This window comes from Myotis davidii, unplaced genomic scaffold (assembly GCF_000327345.1).
Source record: "Myotis davidii unplaced genomic scaffold, ASM32734v1 scaffold973, whole genome shotgun sequence".
In the NCBI taxonomy this organism is placed as follows: domain Eukaryota; kingdom Metazoa; phylum Chordata; class Mammalia; order Chiroptera; family Vespertilionidae; genus Myotis; species Myotis davidii.
Window position 1 is genome coordinate 31,222 of NW_006284945.1, and position 18,715 is coordinate 49,936.

The 18,715-nt window shown below is 38.2% G+C and overlaps 2 protein-coding genes across 2 annotated transcripts in view; both read left to right on the plus strand.

Moving 5' to 3' along the window:
* Nucleotides 1-5,815, plus strand: part of GAR1 (GAR1 homolog, ribonucleoprotein) — a 25,721-nt gene extending 19,906 nt beyond the window's left edge. The window contains exons 7-8 of the mRNA XM_006755230.2: nt 4,810-4,884; nt 5,503-5,815. Of these exons, the coding sequence (XP_006755293.2) occupies nt 4,810-4,884; nt 5,503-5,516 (89 nt within the window). The 3' untranslated portion in view covers nt 5,517-5,815. The remainder of the gene's footprint in view (nt 1-4,809; nt 4,885-5,502) is intronic.
* A 2,885-nt stretch (nt 5,816-8,700) lies between these two features.
* RRH (retinal pigment epithelium-derived rhodopsin homolog) overlaps nt 8,701-18,715 on the plus strand; it is an 11,055-nt gene continuing 1,040 nt past the window's right edge. The window contains exons 1-6 of the mRNA XM_006755231.2: nt 8,701-9,139; nt 9,716-9,906; nt 11,424-11,523; nt 11,991-12,144; nt 13,448-13,616; nt 16,707-16,885. Of these exons, the coding sequence (XP_006755294.2) occupies nt 9,034-9,139; nt 9,716-9,906; nt 11,424-11,523; nt 11,991-12,144; nt 13,448-13,616; nt 16,707-16,885 (899 nt within the window). The 5' untranslated portion in view covers nt 8,701-9,033. The remainder of the gene's footprint in view (nt 9,140-9,715; nt 9,907-11,423; nt 11,524-11,990; nt 12,145-13,447; nt 13,617-16,706; nt 16,886-18,715) is intronic.

Consider the following 18,715-nt stretch of genomic DNA (forward strand, 5'->3'; position numbering starts at 1 on the left):
ATTGGACACCCCCTGAGCAATCCCAGACTGCAAGAGGGCACAGGCTGGGCTGAGGGCCCCCTTGGCCCCCCCGAGTGCACCAGGCTTCTAGTCTATATATATAAAATAGAAACTGGGACAGAATGACCAGTGTCTATGATTTGCACTGCGGCAGCCAACCAGCCTGATCCAGGCCCCGATTACCCCCGCCCCCTGGCTGGCCCGGCCCCCAATTGGCCCCCAACACCCTAATCGAGGGCGGGGCTGGCTGTCAACCGCCTGTGGCCCCTCCCCTTGGCCAGCCTGGTCCCTGTTGGCCCCCATCACCCCGATCGGGTGCGGTGCCAGCCAGCTGATTGCCCACGGCCCCCCCACCCGCTGGCCCAGCTTGATGGGCCCCATTGGGGTGGGCCGGCCGGACCCCACTGGTGCATGAATTTGTGCACTGGGCCTTTAGTTACCAATAAACTAGAGGCCTGGTGTATGAAATTTGTGCACTTGAGGGGTTGGTGGTCCCTCAGGCTGGCCTGTGCCCTCTCGCTGTCTGGGAGCCCTCGGGGGACATCCGTAGTGCTCCATTGAGGTGGGAGAGGCTCCCACCACCGCTGCTGGTGCTCGCCAGTTGTGAGCCTGGCTTCTGGCTAAGCTGGTGCTCCCCCTGTGGGAGCACTCTGACCACCCGGGGGCAACTCCTGCATTAAGCGTCTGCCCCTGGGTGGTCAGTGAGCATCATAACAACTGGTCAACTGGTCATTCAATCATAACAGTTGCTTAGGCTTTTATATTTATAGATTAACTTTTTAGTTCAGTAATTTGATAAGTATTTCCTCAAAGCTTTGGTACATTAATTGTTAAGGGCATCTAGATGATGAGCAGGGTTGGTGATAAGATGGGGTTAGGCCTGTGAATGGTGTGGCGGACGGATGATGGGAGGATGGGCAGATCCAAAGTGGTGAGGAAGAGATGCTGAAAATGGGGTTGGAAAGCTTCTGTTACTGGATCAGAAAAGAGACAGAATTCTTTTCATATTTGCCTCTCTCAACTTAATTATCATTTCACTCTGCAAATGTACTTTTTGGGTCTAGATAGCTTGGAGATAATTTGAGATCAAACATATTTCTTTTTTAAATACTTTGGGAGTACCCCTTTGGGTATTTGATGAAGGGAGATCCTCTCATACTTATTCTGTGTTTAGTCTCATATATAATATTAAGAAAAATCACAAATCCAGTCTATTTTTTTAAAACCTCTACATATATATACTTTTTAATCCTCATCTGAGGGTATGCTTATTGATTTGAGAGAGAGAGAAAGAGAGAGAGAGGCAGACAGAGAGAGAGAGAGAGGGAGAGAGAGAGAGAGAGATGCAAAACAGCGAACAGACAAACGTGTCGGCCATTGGAGAGAGAGAGAGAGGAAAAGAGAGAGAGAGAGAGAGAGAGAGAGAGAGAGAGAGAGGAGAGGAGAGAACATTGATTGGCTACCTTCCGTATGTGTCCCCACTGGAGATACAGCCTGCAACCTGGGTATATACTCTGGGAATAGAACCAGCGACCTCTTGGTATATGGGACAACTCTCCAACCAACTGTGCCATACTGACCGGGACAAACCCTTCATATTTTTACACCAGTATTTGGAAGTATGTATTTGTCTTTTCTCTTAAAATTTTTTTTGTCAATTACAATTGACATTCAATATTATTTTATCTTAGTTTCAGGTCTAAAGCATAGTGGTTAGACATTTATATAATTTCTAAATGACTCTCCAATAAGTCTAGTACCCACCTGACATAGTTATTGCAATATTGACTATATTCCCTATGCTGTACTTGACATCCCTGTGACTGTTTTGTAACTACTTATTTGTACTTAATCTCTTCACCTTTTTCCCGAAACCTCCCAACCCCCTCCCATCTGGCAACCATCAAAATGTTCTCTGTATCTGAGTCTGTTTCTATTGTTTATTTTGTTCTTTAGATTCCACATATAAATGAAATCCTGCAGTATTTGTCTTTCTATCTGACTCAAGTCACTTAGCATAATACCTTCGGTCCAACCATGTTGTCACAAATGCTAAGATTTCATTTTTTTGGCCAAGTCATATTCCATTATATATATGTACTACATTTTATTTATTCAATTGTCCATCAAGCGACACTGAGGTTGCTTTCATATCTTGGCTATTGTAAGTAATGCTGCAGTGAACATAGGGGTGCCTATATCTTTCCTAATTAGTGTTTTGGATTTCTTCAGTTTAATACCCAGAAGTGGAATTGCTGGGTCCTAAGGTAGTTTACTTTTAGTTTTTTGAGGAACCTTCATATTGGCTGATTTTCCGTAGTGGCTGCACCAATTTACAATCCCACCAACAATGCACAAGTGTTCTCTTTTCTCCACATCTTCACCAGCACATGTAGTTGTAGGTTTATTTATGATAGCCATTCTGACAAGTGTGAGGTGATATCTCATTGTGGTTTTAATTTGTATTTCTCAGATGATTAGTGACATTGGGCATTTTTTTATATGTCAGTTAGCCATATGTATGTCCTTTTTGGAGAAATGTCTGTTCAGGTCCTCTGCCCATTTTTTAGAATGTTTGTTTGTGTTTTTTTGGTGTGGAGTTATATGTGCTCTTTATAAATTTTGGGTATTAACCTCTTATCAGGTGTATCATTGGTAAATATAGTCTCCCATTCTCCATTCTCTAGGTCTGTGGTTGGCAAACTGTGACTCACAAGCCACATGCGGCTCTTTGTCCCGAGTGTGGCTCTTCCACAAAATACTATGAAATACCACGTGCGGGTGCGCACGTACAGTGCGATTGAAATTTCGTGGCCCATGCGCAGAAGTCGGTATTTTGTGGAAGAGCCACACTCAAGGGGCCAAAGAGTCGCATATGGCTCGCGAGCCGCAGTTTGCTGACCACTGCTCTAGTTTGTCTTTCATTTTATTGATGGTTTCATTTGCTGTGCAAAACCTTTTTATTTTGATGTAATTCCATTTGCTTATAATATTTATTTCTTCTATTGTTTATCTTGCCCGAGAAGATGTATCAGAAAAAATATTAATAAAAGCAGTGTCCGAGAGCTTACTGCCTATGTTTTTTAGAAGTTTTATGGTTTCAGGTCGTACATTTAAGTCCTTAATCCATTTTGAGTTTATTCTTGTATACAGTGTAAGAAGGTGGCCTAGTTTCATTTTTTGCCATGTATCTGTCCAGTTTTCCCAACGCCATTTATTGAATAGATTATTTTTACTGCATTGTATACTTTTGCCTCCTTTGTCATAGATTAATTGACCATATAGGTTCCTTTGTCATAGATTAATTGACCATATAGGTTTGGATTTATTTTTAGACTCTATTCTGTATTCTCCATTGATCTATGTATGTGTTTTTATGCCAGTACCATGCTCTTTTTGACTACGGTGGCCTTGTAGTATAGTTTGATATCATGTAGTGTGATACGTCCAACTTTGTTCTTTCCCAAGATTGCTGTGGCTCTTCGGGGTCTTTTGTGGTTCCATATAAATTTTAGGATTGCCTGGCCGGTATGGTTCAGTGGTTGAGTGCCCACCCATGAACCAAGAGGTCTCATTGGTTCTATTCCTGGGCTGTGAACTCTATCACAGGAGGCAGCTGATCAATGATTCTTTCTCATCATTAATGTTTCTACCTTCTCTCCCTCTCCCTTCCTCTCTTTTTAAAAATCAATAAAGATATATTGTTAAAAAAAATTTAGGGTTATGTGTTCTAGTTTTGTGAAAAATGCTATTGGCATTTTGACAGGGATTGCATTAGATCTGTGGATTGCTTTGGGTAGTATGGACGTTTTAACAATGCTAATTCTTCCTATCCATGCGCACAGTTACGTGCTTCCATTTATTTGCATCTTCTTCGATTTCTTCAGTGTCTTATAATTTTCCAAGTACAAGTCTTTTACCTCCATGGTTAAATTTATTCCTAGGTATATTTTTCAATGCAATTATAAATGGGATTGTTCTCTTAATTTCTTTTTTGTTTTATAGTTCATTATTGGTGCGTAAAAATGCAACTGATTTCTGAGTTTTAATTTTGGATCCTACTACTTTACTGAATTCACTTATCAGTTCTAATGGATTTTTGGTGGATTTTTTAGGGTTCTCTATATAATGTCATCTGCAAATAGTGAGTTTTACTTCCTTTGCAATTTGAGTGCCTTTTATTTCTTTTTCTTGGCTAGGACTTCCTGTAATTTCTCTTTTTATAATTCATTATTTCTTACAAAGTAAGCCCCCCAAAATAAGTTTAAAAAAAAGACTGAAATAGGAAGCCATTATATGTTGGATAATAGAAAAACGCTTAAAAAATTTAAAATTTAAAAGCTAATCAGCATGTATCAGTGATAGTGCATAGGCAGCGTAGTTAACCTTAAAGGATGTGTTTATGATAGATTTCTTAGATGAAAGTCACCCATATCTGTGTCCGCTTGTTCTTAGGGTAAACAGCCGTTGTTCAATCAAAAAAGTATTTAGTGGGGGAAAAAAAGTATTTCGTGTAATCAAAAGTTAAGATGTTCATACATTTAGCAAGAGGGCAAAATCAAACTTTAAAGTAATAAGCTTTTCTAATTCATTAAAACAGAATACTTGTTTAAAAAATTGTAGTCTAGGGTTTTAGCTTTCTACTCACTTGGGAAACTTCTGCAGTTTTTCCATTTTTATCTTTTAAAAAATTGTGCAATATACATTTGTGAAATTTATGTTGTAACTGTAGAAATTGTATTGATATTTGTAGGCCTACCAGAATAGGATAGGCTACAGTTACTTAATAAATGTTTCCTTTATTTTTAGGTGGTTTTAGAGGTGGAAGAGGAGGAGGTAGAGGTGGAGGCTTCAGAGGAGGAAGAGGAGGGGGTGGTTTCAGAGGTAAGTATGAAAAAACACACCTTTAAATGACTGAAATTCTAGAATTGGTATTATCTGCCATTTTATTTATTTATTTTTAAATATTTTTTATTGACTTTTTAGAGGGAGGAAGGGAGAGAGATAGAGAGTTAGAAACATTGATAAGAGAGAAACATCGATCAGCTGCCTCCTGCACACTCCCTACTGGAGATGTGCCCGCAACCAAGGTACATGCCCTTGACCGGAATCAAACCTGGGACCTTTCAGTCCACAGGCCAACACTCTATCCACTGAGCCAAACCGGTTAGGGCATATCTGCCATTTTAAAATTGTTATTTAATTTTATTTTTGTTTGCCAGCAAGCCTGTAGAACATCGTGGTGTTCTTTGTTTTAGCCTAATTTCTAGCTTCATTTTATATCGCTCTTCCCTGCTTTTCCCTTTGAGTTTTATCACCTACTTCCAGTTTATTTTACTGTATTTTTAATTAGAGAAAAAGGTGTAATATGAATGACAGTTAAATTTAGTAAAGTAGGTTTTGCTAAACATTACAAGAACTAATGCTGATTTTAAACTTAAGATTTGGGTAATAGTATTATTAATTTCCATACCTTTAATACTTTCATTTTCTCTTAATCAGGTAGAGGACATTAAGTGTAACAGTTGACAGAGGAACTTCACCAACTGATTTCTGTGTTAACCTGCGTGGTCTACTTCTGTGGATCAGAAATTTGTTTCTTGAGCAAGTCTTGAAGAACCGGTTACTACATGACATGGCACTCAGATGTCAATGTCACACAAACAGAGTGCAACAGAATAGGCACTTATGGAGTTTGGACAAGTGTTTTAATGTTTTATATAATGCTCGGAACTGTGATTGCTTAATAAATGGACAGTTTTCACATGAAGCATATTTGAATTTTTACAATAAAATGTTTTATTTCTTTAAGTTACTTAGAGCTGTGTTTATTAAACCAGAGCTATTTTTGAATTAAAATGAACAACTAAAGCTTAAGTCCAGTGGTTTTCATGTAGAGAGAATGATCTGTTTACATATATAACTCATCTTTAAAAACATAATGCTACTGAAGGAATACTTTAACAATTAACATTATTTATAAACCAACACCCCTTTCCAAATGTTTGCCTTTTATATATGAGGACATTAGCACCCTTTATTGTATTTTCCTTTTGTGTGTTAGTAAAGCAGTTTCTTTAATTGTAATGTTTAATTGCTTACAAAATTTTACTATTGATTACGACCCTATTAAAGTTGGGACAGCTCTGTTCAAAGAGAACTAAAGTTCAAGAAATTTCTGAAGAAATATTTAATTTTTCAACATTTAATATAGATTGAATGTTGAAAGTTTTACTGATTGTTCTTATTTTACATTTTTAAAGGGCATCCAAAGGTTTAAGATGTTATTCACCATAAGCAAATATTTGATTTCCTGCTACATGTTCAGATTCCTGGGTAGAGATAGTACAAATGAAATTGGTGTGGATCCCTGTTGCTGTTGTAGTATCATGCAGTAGCCATGATAGCAAGTGAGAGTACTGTGATATGGGACCATTTGCTCTGCATTGATTTTTCCCCTTTGTGTGTTTTTTTTTTAGGAATGATATTGCCATACCTTTTCCTAAATTTTTCCAACCGAATGCTCATTTGAGTAGCATATAGTATTGCCTGTGTCAGTATCGTGGGTTTTACTACCCTTTTGATGGAATTGTGGCAGGATTAGTAAATATGTAGGCCATAAATATATATGATGAACAAATATGTTGAAAATTACTGTTTGCCAGTAAGCAGTTGTGCTTTTAAAACATGGAGATTTCTTTCACCTTTTACTTGAGTAAATCTTTTGGTCATTGGCCATCTTGAATCTTATTTTCATATTTTATTTTTCCTGTTTTTTCCTTAATGTAGTTCATTCTGGGTTTCCATTGGGGCATTTAGTTTTGAGTCAATTTCACATATTTAGGGAGCCTAACACGAATGAATATAGTACTGAGGTATCACTGAGTTCCACTGTGAAAGGTATTTTCATGCTTATTCAAACATGTTAAATCTTTTGAGTTCACTGAATAACATTCTGATTGCCTGCATCATATTAAAATGCATTTGTTGCCATAGTAATTAAGCAGTTTAATGGAATATAAGCAATACTTGCCCATTTTCCTGAAAATTTGGGAAGAGTTAGGAAAAGCAGATTGATTTTAGGCAACTGAAGTTTATGAAATTAAAATTGTGAACTATGTGAACATTTTGATAATTATATTTCTTAGTATTTTAAGCCTCATCCCAATATAGGTTTTCTGTATCACTCATGAAGGAAGCATAAAAAAGTACTTTGAATACATTTAGCTATAGCAGGTAGCTGGTCATCTTTAGAATTATTATTTAGTTTTTATAAAAAATTATTTCTGGGGAATTTAAGTGGCTGCTAGAGCTAGATATAGTCAATCACAGGAAGGGAAGGGAAGGGACTATGAACCAAAACATACTCAACTTTTTAAAATTCTGCATACTGAATGAAAAAAAAACACACCCAACAAGGGTTTTAAAAAGGAGAATTTCACTTAGGTATTCTGTTCATTGCCTTGGGGTTATTTAAAAGTATTTTGTTACTGCCGAAACCGGTTTGGCTAAGTGGATTGAGCGTCAGCCTGCGGACTGAAAGGTCCCAGGTTCGGTTCCGGAAGGTCAAGGTCATGTACCTGGGTTGCGGGCACATCCCCGGTGGGGGATGTGCAGGAGGCGGCTGATCGATGTTTCTCTCTCATTGATGTTTCTAACTATCTCCCTTCCTCTCTGTAAAAAATAAAATATATTTTTAAAAAAAGTATTTTGTTACTGAAATACTGTTGAAATTCACTTCACTGGCATTGATACTCTGTAGTATTTACATTTATTAAAATTTTTGAGTTCTGATAGCTATAAGATCTGAGATAAGTCACCCAGGCTGGTTCAATTGCTTCAGTTTATATACAGCTGCGAGAATTGAGGCAAAACAATTATCTTAGGTCCCTTGCTGTGCCATTCTAAGATTATATAGTTAAATTAAATGGGGAAATAAAGCCCTCTAGTGGTTCTGTCATGCTTACACTGTTCAGTGCATGTAGCATTTCTAGAGTTTGATTTTAAATTCATTGTTGAGAAGAATCCAATAATATTACATGACAAAAATATGGGGGAAAAGGTGTTAGGGTTATCTTAGTCTACCAATAAATGTATGTTAGATTGTAATCCACTTATGCAACCTATTTTTTGAGTTACAACAAGGTGGTTCAGAATATTAGAATTGCCAGGTACAAGATGAATGAATCCAGGTTCTTGGCTGATATGTGCTGTGGTTATGATCAGATAATTACTTGTACATATTAAAGTATAGGGTAAATTAACTGAGGTGGATTGTGCAGTAGATCATGCGATACCTATCCATGCTATGAAATATATAGCTATTAATAAATTAGATTTATAGACCTGAAATTTATGATATGGCTTTAGGGGAAAACAAGTTGCAGAATTATTTTATATAAATATAGCTCCCTATTTTTGCTTTTAAGAAAGTGGGAGACACCTCAAACCCTTTTATAAATACATTTGTATAAGCATAGGAAAGCAAAAAGGGTATAAACCAAACAATGCTACCTTTACGGGTGTGACATTTGGAAGGATGTGGAAGATTACTTCTTTGTCTCTATGAAATTGTTATGGAAAAAAACCAAAAGTATCTGAAGTGGAAATACTTTAAAGGATCAACTGAAAACAGGGACTTTAATCTCAATGGTTTTAGGACTAAGCCTCGCTCTTAATTTCAGAACTGATTTCCAGCAGAGAACAGTTAAGTCAGCTCCTGCACTGATTTTCTGAGTTTGTTTATTGTTTAAATGGGATGTTTGATAATCTCTAGACATAAGGCTGATGCCCAAATTGGTTCAAATGTTTGGCCTGGTATTTCTCTTTATTTTCTTAATAAGGGTTTCCCTTGCCCTGGGGATTAAAATCCTTTTCTCTTTAGCCCAATCACATTTGTTAAGGGAGGGCCTCTATGAAAAGGCTATTCTTTGAGACCTTGAAGTGGAAATGATTAGTTTTGAAAATTCCTCCCTCAGTGGCATTTACAGCATTTTATAATTATTGAAGGCTGTCTCATATCTTCCCTCCAGAATGCTAAAGAATAATTTAAGCAACAGTTCAGACTTTAAAAATGAAGATGGCTCTGTCTTTTCACAGACTGAACACAACATTGTTGCAACTTACTTGATTATGGCAGGTATGGATGTTTAATTACTCCCTTAATAGTACTTTTACTTTCAAGTGGGTGAAGAAAAGCAGAGGATTTCAGCATAAGGCAGTAGAAAAAGTATAGGTTTAGAGATGATTCAAGTTTCATATGGTTGGCCAACCTCCTGAATTCACTTTTGCTTTCTGAGTTGGGGTGGTCAAGTAAATGAAGGTGATGATTGTTGCACTGTTTCCTGGCTGTAAAGGTCCAATAACAGAATGTCAGTGAGAGGATAAGTGAAAGCATTGCTAATGGTGGTTAGTATCATAAGTTACTTTGGATATTTATTTATTTATTGGTTGATTTTAGACGTAAAAAAGGGGAGAGAGAAACATAGAGTTGTTGTACTTATTTATGCATTTAAAGGTTGATTCTGTGTGCCCTGACTAGGGATCAAACCCACAATCTTGACATATTGGGTTGATACTCTAACCAACTGAGCTACCTTGCTAGGGCAACTTTGAATCTTGAAATACCATGTGAGGGAAGTGGCATGGGGCTGAGAAAAGTTTTCTATAAAATTAATAATTCTTTTATCCATACATTTGATTATTATGTTCTCAGGTACGATAAGTATTCTCAGCAACATAATAGTTCTGAGCATCTTCATTACGTACAAGGAACTCCGAACACCCACAAATGCAATTATCATGAACCTGGCTGTTACTGACATAGGGGTCAGTAGCATTGGTTATCCCATGTCTGCTGCTTCAGATCTGCATGGAAGTTGGAAATTTGGGTATGCAGGATGCCAGGTATTGGAGATCTTCGGAATTAAAGTTAAATAAAGTAGATTAAAGGTATATAAGTTTAAATGTCTAAAAAAGTCCCATGGGCTTTAATCAAATAAGATCATAATAGATAATAGATATAGTGCTCTTTTTGAGAACAGTTTCACAAGTACTGGAAAACATATTCTTTAACCAGAGAAAAGAAATCACTAGCCATAATTATCTTTAAAATTTTTTTCAACCTAAAAGAAAAAACCAAACAAAAAATTAACATTCAACTAGAGAAGAATAGTGAAAACTTGCATATTCAAATGCAAGTTCAAAAAGAAATACCCTGCTTTCATTTGAAATAAATATTAAAGATATATCTAAGTAATGTAGTTAAGTTATCACATTGATAGGTAAATTAATATTACAAGAAAGTAAATTAATATTAATTTGTGTTAAGATAGTAGGCAAATAAGACTTTTTGCCTGATTTGTTAAGTTTACCATTTTAAGTTATAAAATCATAAAGAGCAAAATAAGTCTAACAATAATAAATATCCATGTATACATGAAACAGTTTTGTCAAGTCTTAATGTTTTCCTTTTTAACAAAAATCTTTATTGTTGACACTATTACATTTGTCATCTCCTCCCCTCCCCCCCAATGTTTTTCAATATGTACTTAAGATTGTTTTTCTTTTTAAAGATAAAAAACTTTACAGATGTAGTTGAAGGTCATTGCAAACCATCCCAATGGTTTATTCCATTCTCTCCCATGAAAGTTTTCTTAATCTTACTACATATTTATGTGTACCTAAACTAAATACTTAATGCTTTACATTTTGTATCAACATATTGTTTGCATTATGCAAATTTCATTATTCAATATTTTTAAGTTTTAGCCATTTTATAAACACATGACAACATATTTATTTTTCTATTATTGAACATTTATTCCCAATGCTTTTCTGTCATAAAAAAAGGCTTCAGTGAATGTTCTTACTCATGTGTCTTTAGATACATTGCTTAAGAGAGGTTGGTTGGGTTGTAGAGAATGTTCATCTTCAACTTTATCAGATGCAGCCAAATTGCTCTCCAAAATGGTTGTGTCACTTACAAGAACTTCTGTTATTCCACATTTTCCCCAACACTTGGGATTGTCAAACTTTTACATTTTTACCATTTTGATGGGGGTAAAATGGTGGCCGTAGTTTTCACTTCTTTGAATACATAATGTGGTATACATTTTTTTATGTCACAAACATTCAGTTTCCTCTTTCATGAATAGCCTATTTTTTTGTTTTTAGAGTTTTTTCCCCTGTTTATTGAGTATCCTGGTTAGAAGCTTTACTTTAAGTCTTAAAATTTTATTTTGATTAATGAAGTCTCAAAACAATTTCCATTAAACCAGTTACACTTTGACAATGGAAGATATATTTTAAAATTAGTATAATACTAGAACGTTTAATGTATTTATATTCTAGCACTGGGATAAAAATGTAACTGTCTCTTGGGAGGTGTAGAACAGTGGGTTCTTTACAATTTTGATTTTCAGATTTATGCTGGATTGAATATCTTCTTTGGAATGGCAAGTATTGGATTACTCACAGTTGTGGCCATGGATCGATACCTGACCATTTGCCATCCTGATGCGGGTACAGCATTTTTCTCAATGAATTCCTATCTTGCCTAAGTACCACTTGACACACATTCACTTTAGAATGTAAATGGGTTGCAGTCATGATCAGTTTTATTTCTCTAACAATCGTTCAAAAGTTTAAATGATTTCCCATTATACTTAGAATAACATCCAAATATCACAACTGCCTCCAAGGCCCTGCTACCCTTCTAGCTTTGGCTTGGGCCCTCTCATTTTGGGGTCCTGGCCACTCCCTTTCCCACTCTGGGGTCTTTGCAGATGCTGCTTCCTCAGGTCTGGAAAACGCTTCTCTCTGAATATCCTTCCAATGATCCTTTTATCTGTTGGATAGGCTTTGAGTGAGCTGAAGTGTTCTATAAACAATCTACTTGAGAACAACTTTGAATAATCAGTTAAAACAAAGTGGAGATATGAATTTCATTATGGGAAAATGAGGCTAATATTTCATATGTTTGTTCATAGGAAGAAGAATGACCACCCACACTTACATCAGCATGATTCTGGGGGCCTGGATCAATGGCCTCTTTTGGGCTTTGATGCCTATCATAGGGTGGGCTAGTTATGCCCCAGACCCTACTGGGGCCACCTGTACCATAAATTGGCGGAAAAATGATGTGTAAGAGACACTTTCACACTTTATAATGAAGTGCTTCTAATGTAGACATTTTCTCACCCTTTTTTAAGCTCAGATCAAGTGTTTTCCATACAGAGTGGCCGACGGGCTTCCTTGTTGGTGGTGATGTGATTCCAATTTTTGAATTACGCTTGTTTGCAAGTAAATGCCATCCAGCTCCGCTTGTCCCTTCCTCCGCGCCCCACTCCTACTCTGTCCTTTCTTCTCTCTTTGGTGGAAAAGGGGATACAGAACACCCTTCTGATATTTGCACATTGGAGGGAGAACCTGGGAGGGATAAGGGAGTGTAAATATCACTAGACAGCATGTAGCTCGGGCTTTCACTGAGGTTGGCTCCTTCCTATCTTTTCAAACTGATGTGGTGATAAAGTATCTTCAGAGATTCAGGCAGCAAAAGCACCATCACTGCAAGGATTTGCTTGCTACTTGGTGATGCTCTTCTCTATTTACTAGGGAAAAGAGGATAATTTAGCTTCTTTTTTTTTTTTAAATATATTTTATTGAGATTTTACAGAACACTCCCCACTGGGGATGTGCCCGCAACCAAGGTACATGCCCTTGACCGGAACCGAACCTGGGACCTTTCAGTCCGCAGGCTGACGCTCTATCCACTGAGCCAAACCGGTTTCGGCGATAATTTAGCTTCTTAAACAAAGTGAAAGATCACTCAGAAAAACAAATAGAAAATTTCTAACTCTCAAATTAAATCTAACTCTACATCTCTTTCTGTACAGGGTTGACAAGTGAATATTTTGAGCTTTAGGGTGATATTGTCTCTGTTACAACCATCCCACTCTGCCTGTGAAGCAGTCAGAGACAGTATCTAAATGAATGTGGCCCCAACCCCTAGTCTAAATGGGCTAAAAGTCAAGTATACATTCTAAGCCATATAATGATATAGTGACTGCTGGATGGTGCCAGTATTATCTATATGTATAAAAGCCTAAGTGACCATTATGACATGTCAACTGGTCACTATGATGCGCACTGACCACCAGGGGGCAAACGCTCAATGCAGGAGCTGTTTGTCAGTGTGCTCCCACAGCCAATGTACCACAACCAGCCAACCTCCCGAGGTCCCTACCCCAGCCAGCTGACCTCGATCGACCCCGATCAGGACTGGCCTAGATGGCCCCGATCGGCCCTGATCGGCCCCAATCGCTGGCCAGGCTGAGGGACCACACCCATGCATGAATTCATGCACTAGGCCTCTAGTTTCAAATTATGCTGTTTCCCTTTCCCAATTAAATAAGTAGTGATTTAGATTCCCTTTTCTTATTTTCAGATCTTTTGTATCTTTCACGATGACAGTTATTGTGATAAATTTTATTGTGCCATTGACTGTGATGTTTTACTGCTATTACCATGTCACTCGATCCATTAAATGTCATGCTACCAGTACCTGCACTGAGTACCTCAACAGAGATTGGGCAGATCAGGTAGATGTAACAAAGGTAAGACATTAAAATCCTTAAGATATTTTTGCAATCAAGCTTTTATACATATGTGGTCCCCTGGCCCCTGCAGTTACCTCTCCTCACCCCCATGATTCTTACTCTGGCTCTTTTGTCTGGTGTTTGCCTCCACAGTGTTGAACAATGTGCTCATCTGTTGTTTTGGATATTTTTGTTTACCATTACCTCTTGATTTCCTACTATCGACAATTACAATTTATTTCTCTTACACCACCAATCTTTTCTATTCCCCCCACCCACTTTTCTCTCTCCTCATCTTCTTTGGTTAGATGAAGAGTCCATTTACATTATTGTGATTCTCTACATTTTATTTTTTGCAGATCTCTGTAGGAATCAATGATTTGTATTTCATTTGAAAACAATATTTATTATTCACTTATAGTTGATGTACAACATTGTATTAGTTTCAGGTGTCCAACCCAGAGATTAAACATTTATATAACTTATGATTCATTTTTTTATAAAACATTTTTCTTGCCCTGGCCAGTTGGTTGGGTATTGTCCTATGCACTGAAAAGGTTGCTGGTTCGATTCTCGGTTAGGTAACAGGTTTCAGGCTTGATCCCCAGTAGGGGGCAAGCAGGAGGCAGCCGATTAATGTTTCCTTCTCACATAGATGTTTCTCTGCTTCTCTCTCTCTCTCTCTCTCTCTCTCTCTCTCTCTCTCTCTCTCTTCCTTTCCTTTGCTCCTCTCTAAAAATCAATAAAAAATTCTTAAACACACACACACACAAACTTTTTCCCCGTGGAGTTAATAATTTTTTTTTCTTTCTTTCTCTTTCTCCCTCCTTCAACTCTCTCCCTTTCTTGTCCTCTCCTTCCCTCCCCCTCTCTTTGCAGTTTTGTTTGCTTCCTGTTCTGCGTACCTGTCACTAATTCATCTCTAATCTCTCCACCAGCAGCGTCAATTTACTCTCAGTATATTTAAGTGCATCAGGGACTTTCTCCTTCTCTTGGAATTTTGCTTCCTGGCACTTCTGGGCCTCTTGCTCTGCTCTGCATGGGCAGTTCTCTAAAACCACAGCCCTGAAAGCTGGCACCTCGGGTCTCCTTCATCACCAGCTGGGAGTGCCTTTGGATCGCCTGTGTTTGGGTTGCCTGTCTTCCTTTTCCTTGGTTACCCCCTCTCATTTGGTGGAGCACATTCCCAAGAAGATTCCTGAGAAGGTTATCAGGAGGTAAATTTCAAAGGATTTTGCCTGCCTGAAAATGTCTTAAAATTCTACTATCATATTGGACTGATTGATGGTATACAAGTTTAAGTCGAGAAATGTTTTTCAAAGAATTTTGAAGGTATGCTGTGTAGTCTCCTAACTTCTGTGTTGCTATTGAGAAGGCTGACAGCATTCTGCTGACTGAGCCCTTGTAGCAATCTGTGTGTGATCTCTGGAAGCTGTAGGAGCATCTATGTCTCCGGTTTTCTGGAACTTCATGCTGATGTGCTTGGAGTGGCTCTTTTTTCAGCCATGTGCTGGTGCTTGGTAAGCGTGTGGCAAGTGAAGAACCAGGTCCTGCCTTTCGGGGGTTCTTGTATCATTTCTCTGGTGATCTCCCACCTGCTTTGCATTCTCTGTTCTCTTTTCCTGGAACTTCTTTTATTTGGATATTTAGTCTCCTGGGTTTATCTTCTAATTACTAAAACTTTCTCTCCTATGTTGTCCCTGTTTTGGGTTTATTTGTTTGCTTGTTTTGTTTGTTTGTTTTTGTTTCTACTTTCTGAGAGGTTTCCTCAATCTTGTCCAGGTCTGGGATTAGGTGAGGAGAGTGAGGCTCAAGCCTTGGGTGTAAAATTTAAGTAGGCCCCCAGAAACTCAGTAATAAGAAAAGTGGTTAATGCAGTACTAAAAATATCAGAGTTAATGCAAAGCTTAACTTTGCATTGAACATAATATCAAATTTTAAATAAAGATAGGATCTGACCCTGCACTTGCATGACTCAACTCATTGATCTTACCCTTTCTATTGTATTTAAACAATTCTGCTCTTTTTTATATATAGGTTAAAAACCATTGTTATAGATAAACAAGTTATTTTATATTTTACACTCTTTTTAATAGCCTCTTCTTGTTTTATATCTTCTCTCACTTCTGTGATGTTATTATGCATATATTTCCATTTTCCGTCTGTTCACATATTTTTTGTTTCTCCTGATTTTCTGAACCGTTTTGAACTCTGCCTGTGAGTTTGCGTGTTTCCTCAGTGTCTGGTGGCCAGTGATTGTCCTTGCGTGTTGAAAGTGATGCACTAGAAAGCTGACTGTAGACTCTGCATGGGCTCTTTTGTTGGGATGCTTCTTTGGGTGCTTTCTGACAATCTGATTCTCTAGGCGTTTTCTTCTGGGCTGGTCACTTTCCAGGGAGAAGATTCTTTTACGTTCCTAGGTGGAACATACAGGTCTGTCTACCTGTATGCTATGGCTCAGAGCATGAAGGGGACAGCATGCAGCACCCCTCTTTTCAGTACAGCACTCCGGCTCTCAGCTGAGCCCAGTGTCCTCAGTCCTGAGTTCCCCTGCTTTCCCCCTCCTACACTTCCGGGTGCTTTTGGGAGAGGACAGGCCTGAGTGCAGAGGGAATTCGAAAGTCTAGGTGCTTCTTTTTGCATATTTCAGTGAGCTGTTTTAAATTCCATGGGCAGCCCCACCTTCATAGCTAGCTGTCACCACCAGTTCCTGAGACTTTCTGAGTTCTGAACAATGTATTAGTTAGTCTATACTGGTATATGCCAGGAGTCCATAGCACAGTTACTAGAAATGGGTTAGGAGTGGGTACAGATCTGCTTTTCATTAAAGCCAGCTTTTGTATTCTCCCCTAGCACACTAAAAGAAAGGAGGCCTTCTTTACATTTGTTCACATTGTATCCTCAGAAGCTCTTGCTATCATAGGTGACTTCTTTATTTGCATATGAGCAAAGAGCAGTGTGGAGCGGTGGGTGGGTGGGGGGATTCAGTTTTTCCTTTATGTCATCAATGTCAAACTTATTCAAATTCTAATCTAGATAATTTTATGCTATTTTAGATATATTAGCTAATTAGATATTGGGTTTGGCAAATGCTGATTTCTTTTACAGATGTCTGTGATAATGATATTCATGTTCTTGGTGGCATGGTCCCCTTATTCGATTGTGTGCTTATGGGCTGCTTTTGGGGACCCAAAGAAGATTCCCCCCTCCATGGCTATCATTGCTCCACTGTTTGCAAAGTCTTCTACATTCTACAACCCCTGTATTTATGTGGTTGCCAACAAAAAGTAAGTAATGTCTAAAATGCTTCTGAACAAAATAATAGATACAGAAAGGATGTTAAAAAGGCAGTAGATAATATTGTAAGACTTCTGGGGAGGTGAGTGACAGAAACTCACTTTGAACTAGTATAAAAGTTATTTGACTCATGCAACTGGAAACTTCAAATGCCCAGAGCTCCAGTTCTGCGACAGGTTCTTCCCACATGGAGGCAAGATGGTCACAAGCAACCCAAAACCCAAGTTCTACCAGCTAAGCAGCTCCAAATTCGAGTTTCATCTCACATGCTCCTTGGCAGAAAAGCTGCTGGAAGGTAGGCTCAGCGAGTTCTCGTGGTTATCCCTCCCCAAATACGTGCAATTGGTATTTCAAAGAAAAGAGTGATTCTGTTACTAGAACATGGACAAGGTAAGGCAATGTTGGGCTCCCTAAGTGGTATGTCTTCTTTCTAGTAGATGTACTAGATGCAAATGCAAGATGAAAATCCAGTGCTAACATGAAGGGCTTCTGGAGAGTACAGTCATTCAGGATAACAGAGGAAGAACCCTACTCCCTTTGTTAGGGTTCTCAGTAAGGATTTCTTTCCTGCGTCCTCCCTGAAGCTTTGGTTATTTTGTTTTCTGTTGCTGCTAAAAGATGGAATGAACCAATCTACTGTGCTTAAATATTTGACCAGAAAAATCTTAGTAGAGTTCAAGTAATTTGATGCTGGAACGCCAATGCTGCTTCTATTAAACCTACGTATTTATGCTCATGTTTAGGAGAGCAGCTTTAGTTACAGGTATGTGAAGAAATGGGAAAACTTTTAAGACCATTCAGACCATATAAGAAGAATAAAGAACACATTTTAAATACAGAACTTATTGGTAGTTCTTTTGGAAAGATCGGTCATTCTCAAACTCCCTTTAATTTCAACTGACCTTGCTTAGAACAGATGCATGAAATGCATATCCTTAGTTCAAATAGATACATTATTGTAACTGATATTAGAAACATCATTTAAACACATAATTATTGATTTTTACTAAATACCTTCAATGTTTATAATCAATGTCACAAAATTGGTCTTTAACCATCCATATACTTTCTACATCTATAAAGGTTTGCAACAGGAGATGTTAAAGTTGGAGATGTCAATTGGCAGTAGTGGCATCTTAGCCATATTTGAAAGTATTTTAAAACTAGAGATCCGGTGCACGAAATCCAGCCTGCACCCCCTTGCAGTCCAGGAGCCCTTGGGTGATGTCTGACTGATGGCTTAGGCCCGCTCCCTCTGGAGAGCAGCCCTAAGCCGTCAGTTGGACATCCTTAGCGCTGCTGTGGAGGCGGGAGAGGTTCCCGCTACTGCCACTGCACTTACCGTATTTGCCGGCGTATAAGACGACTGGGCGTATAAGACGACCCCCTAACATTTCCACTCAAAATACAGAGTTTGTTATATACTCGCCGTATAAGACTACCCCCTCTTCCGCACACCTTCCACACACCAAATAAAAGGTAAAACAATATCAGATTTGATTTTAACATTTTAATTTATATTCAAATGCTTATGACATGCAGGAAAACTGTCACAAGGCTGTATGTAATCAAACATATACATAAAACAGTGCAAGTTTATTACCGGTAAACATACCGGTAATTCACTAAAGAAAACACACTCTATAGACTGGTACCGTAGATGCTTCTCAGGAACACAGGCAAGCAGCCCACAACCTAGAGGGACTGTCAATGATAGAAGAAAGATAACAAATAGAGGGAGAGAGCAAGTGCCGGGCAAGTCCCTAGCAAGTTTGCTGGCGTGACAGTTTCACCTTAAAAGCCTTCAAACTCCTCTTCAT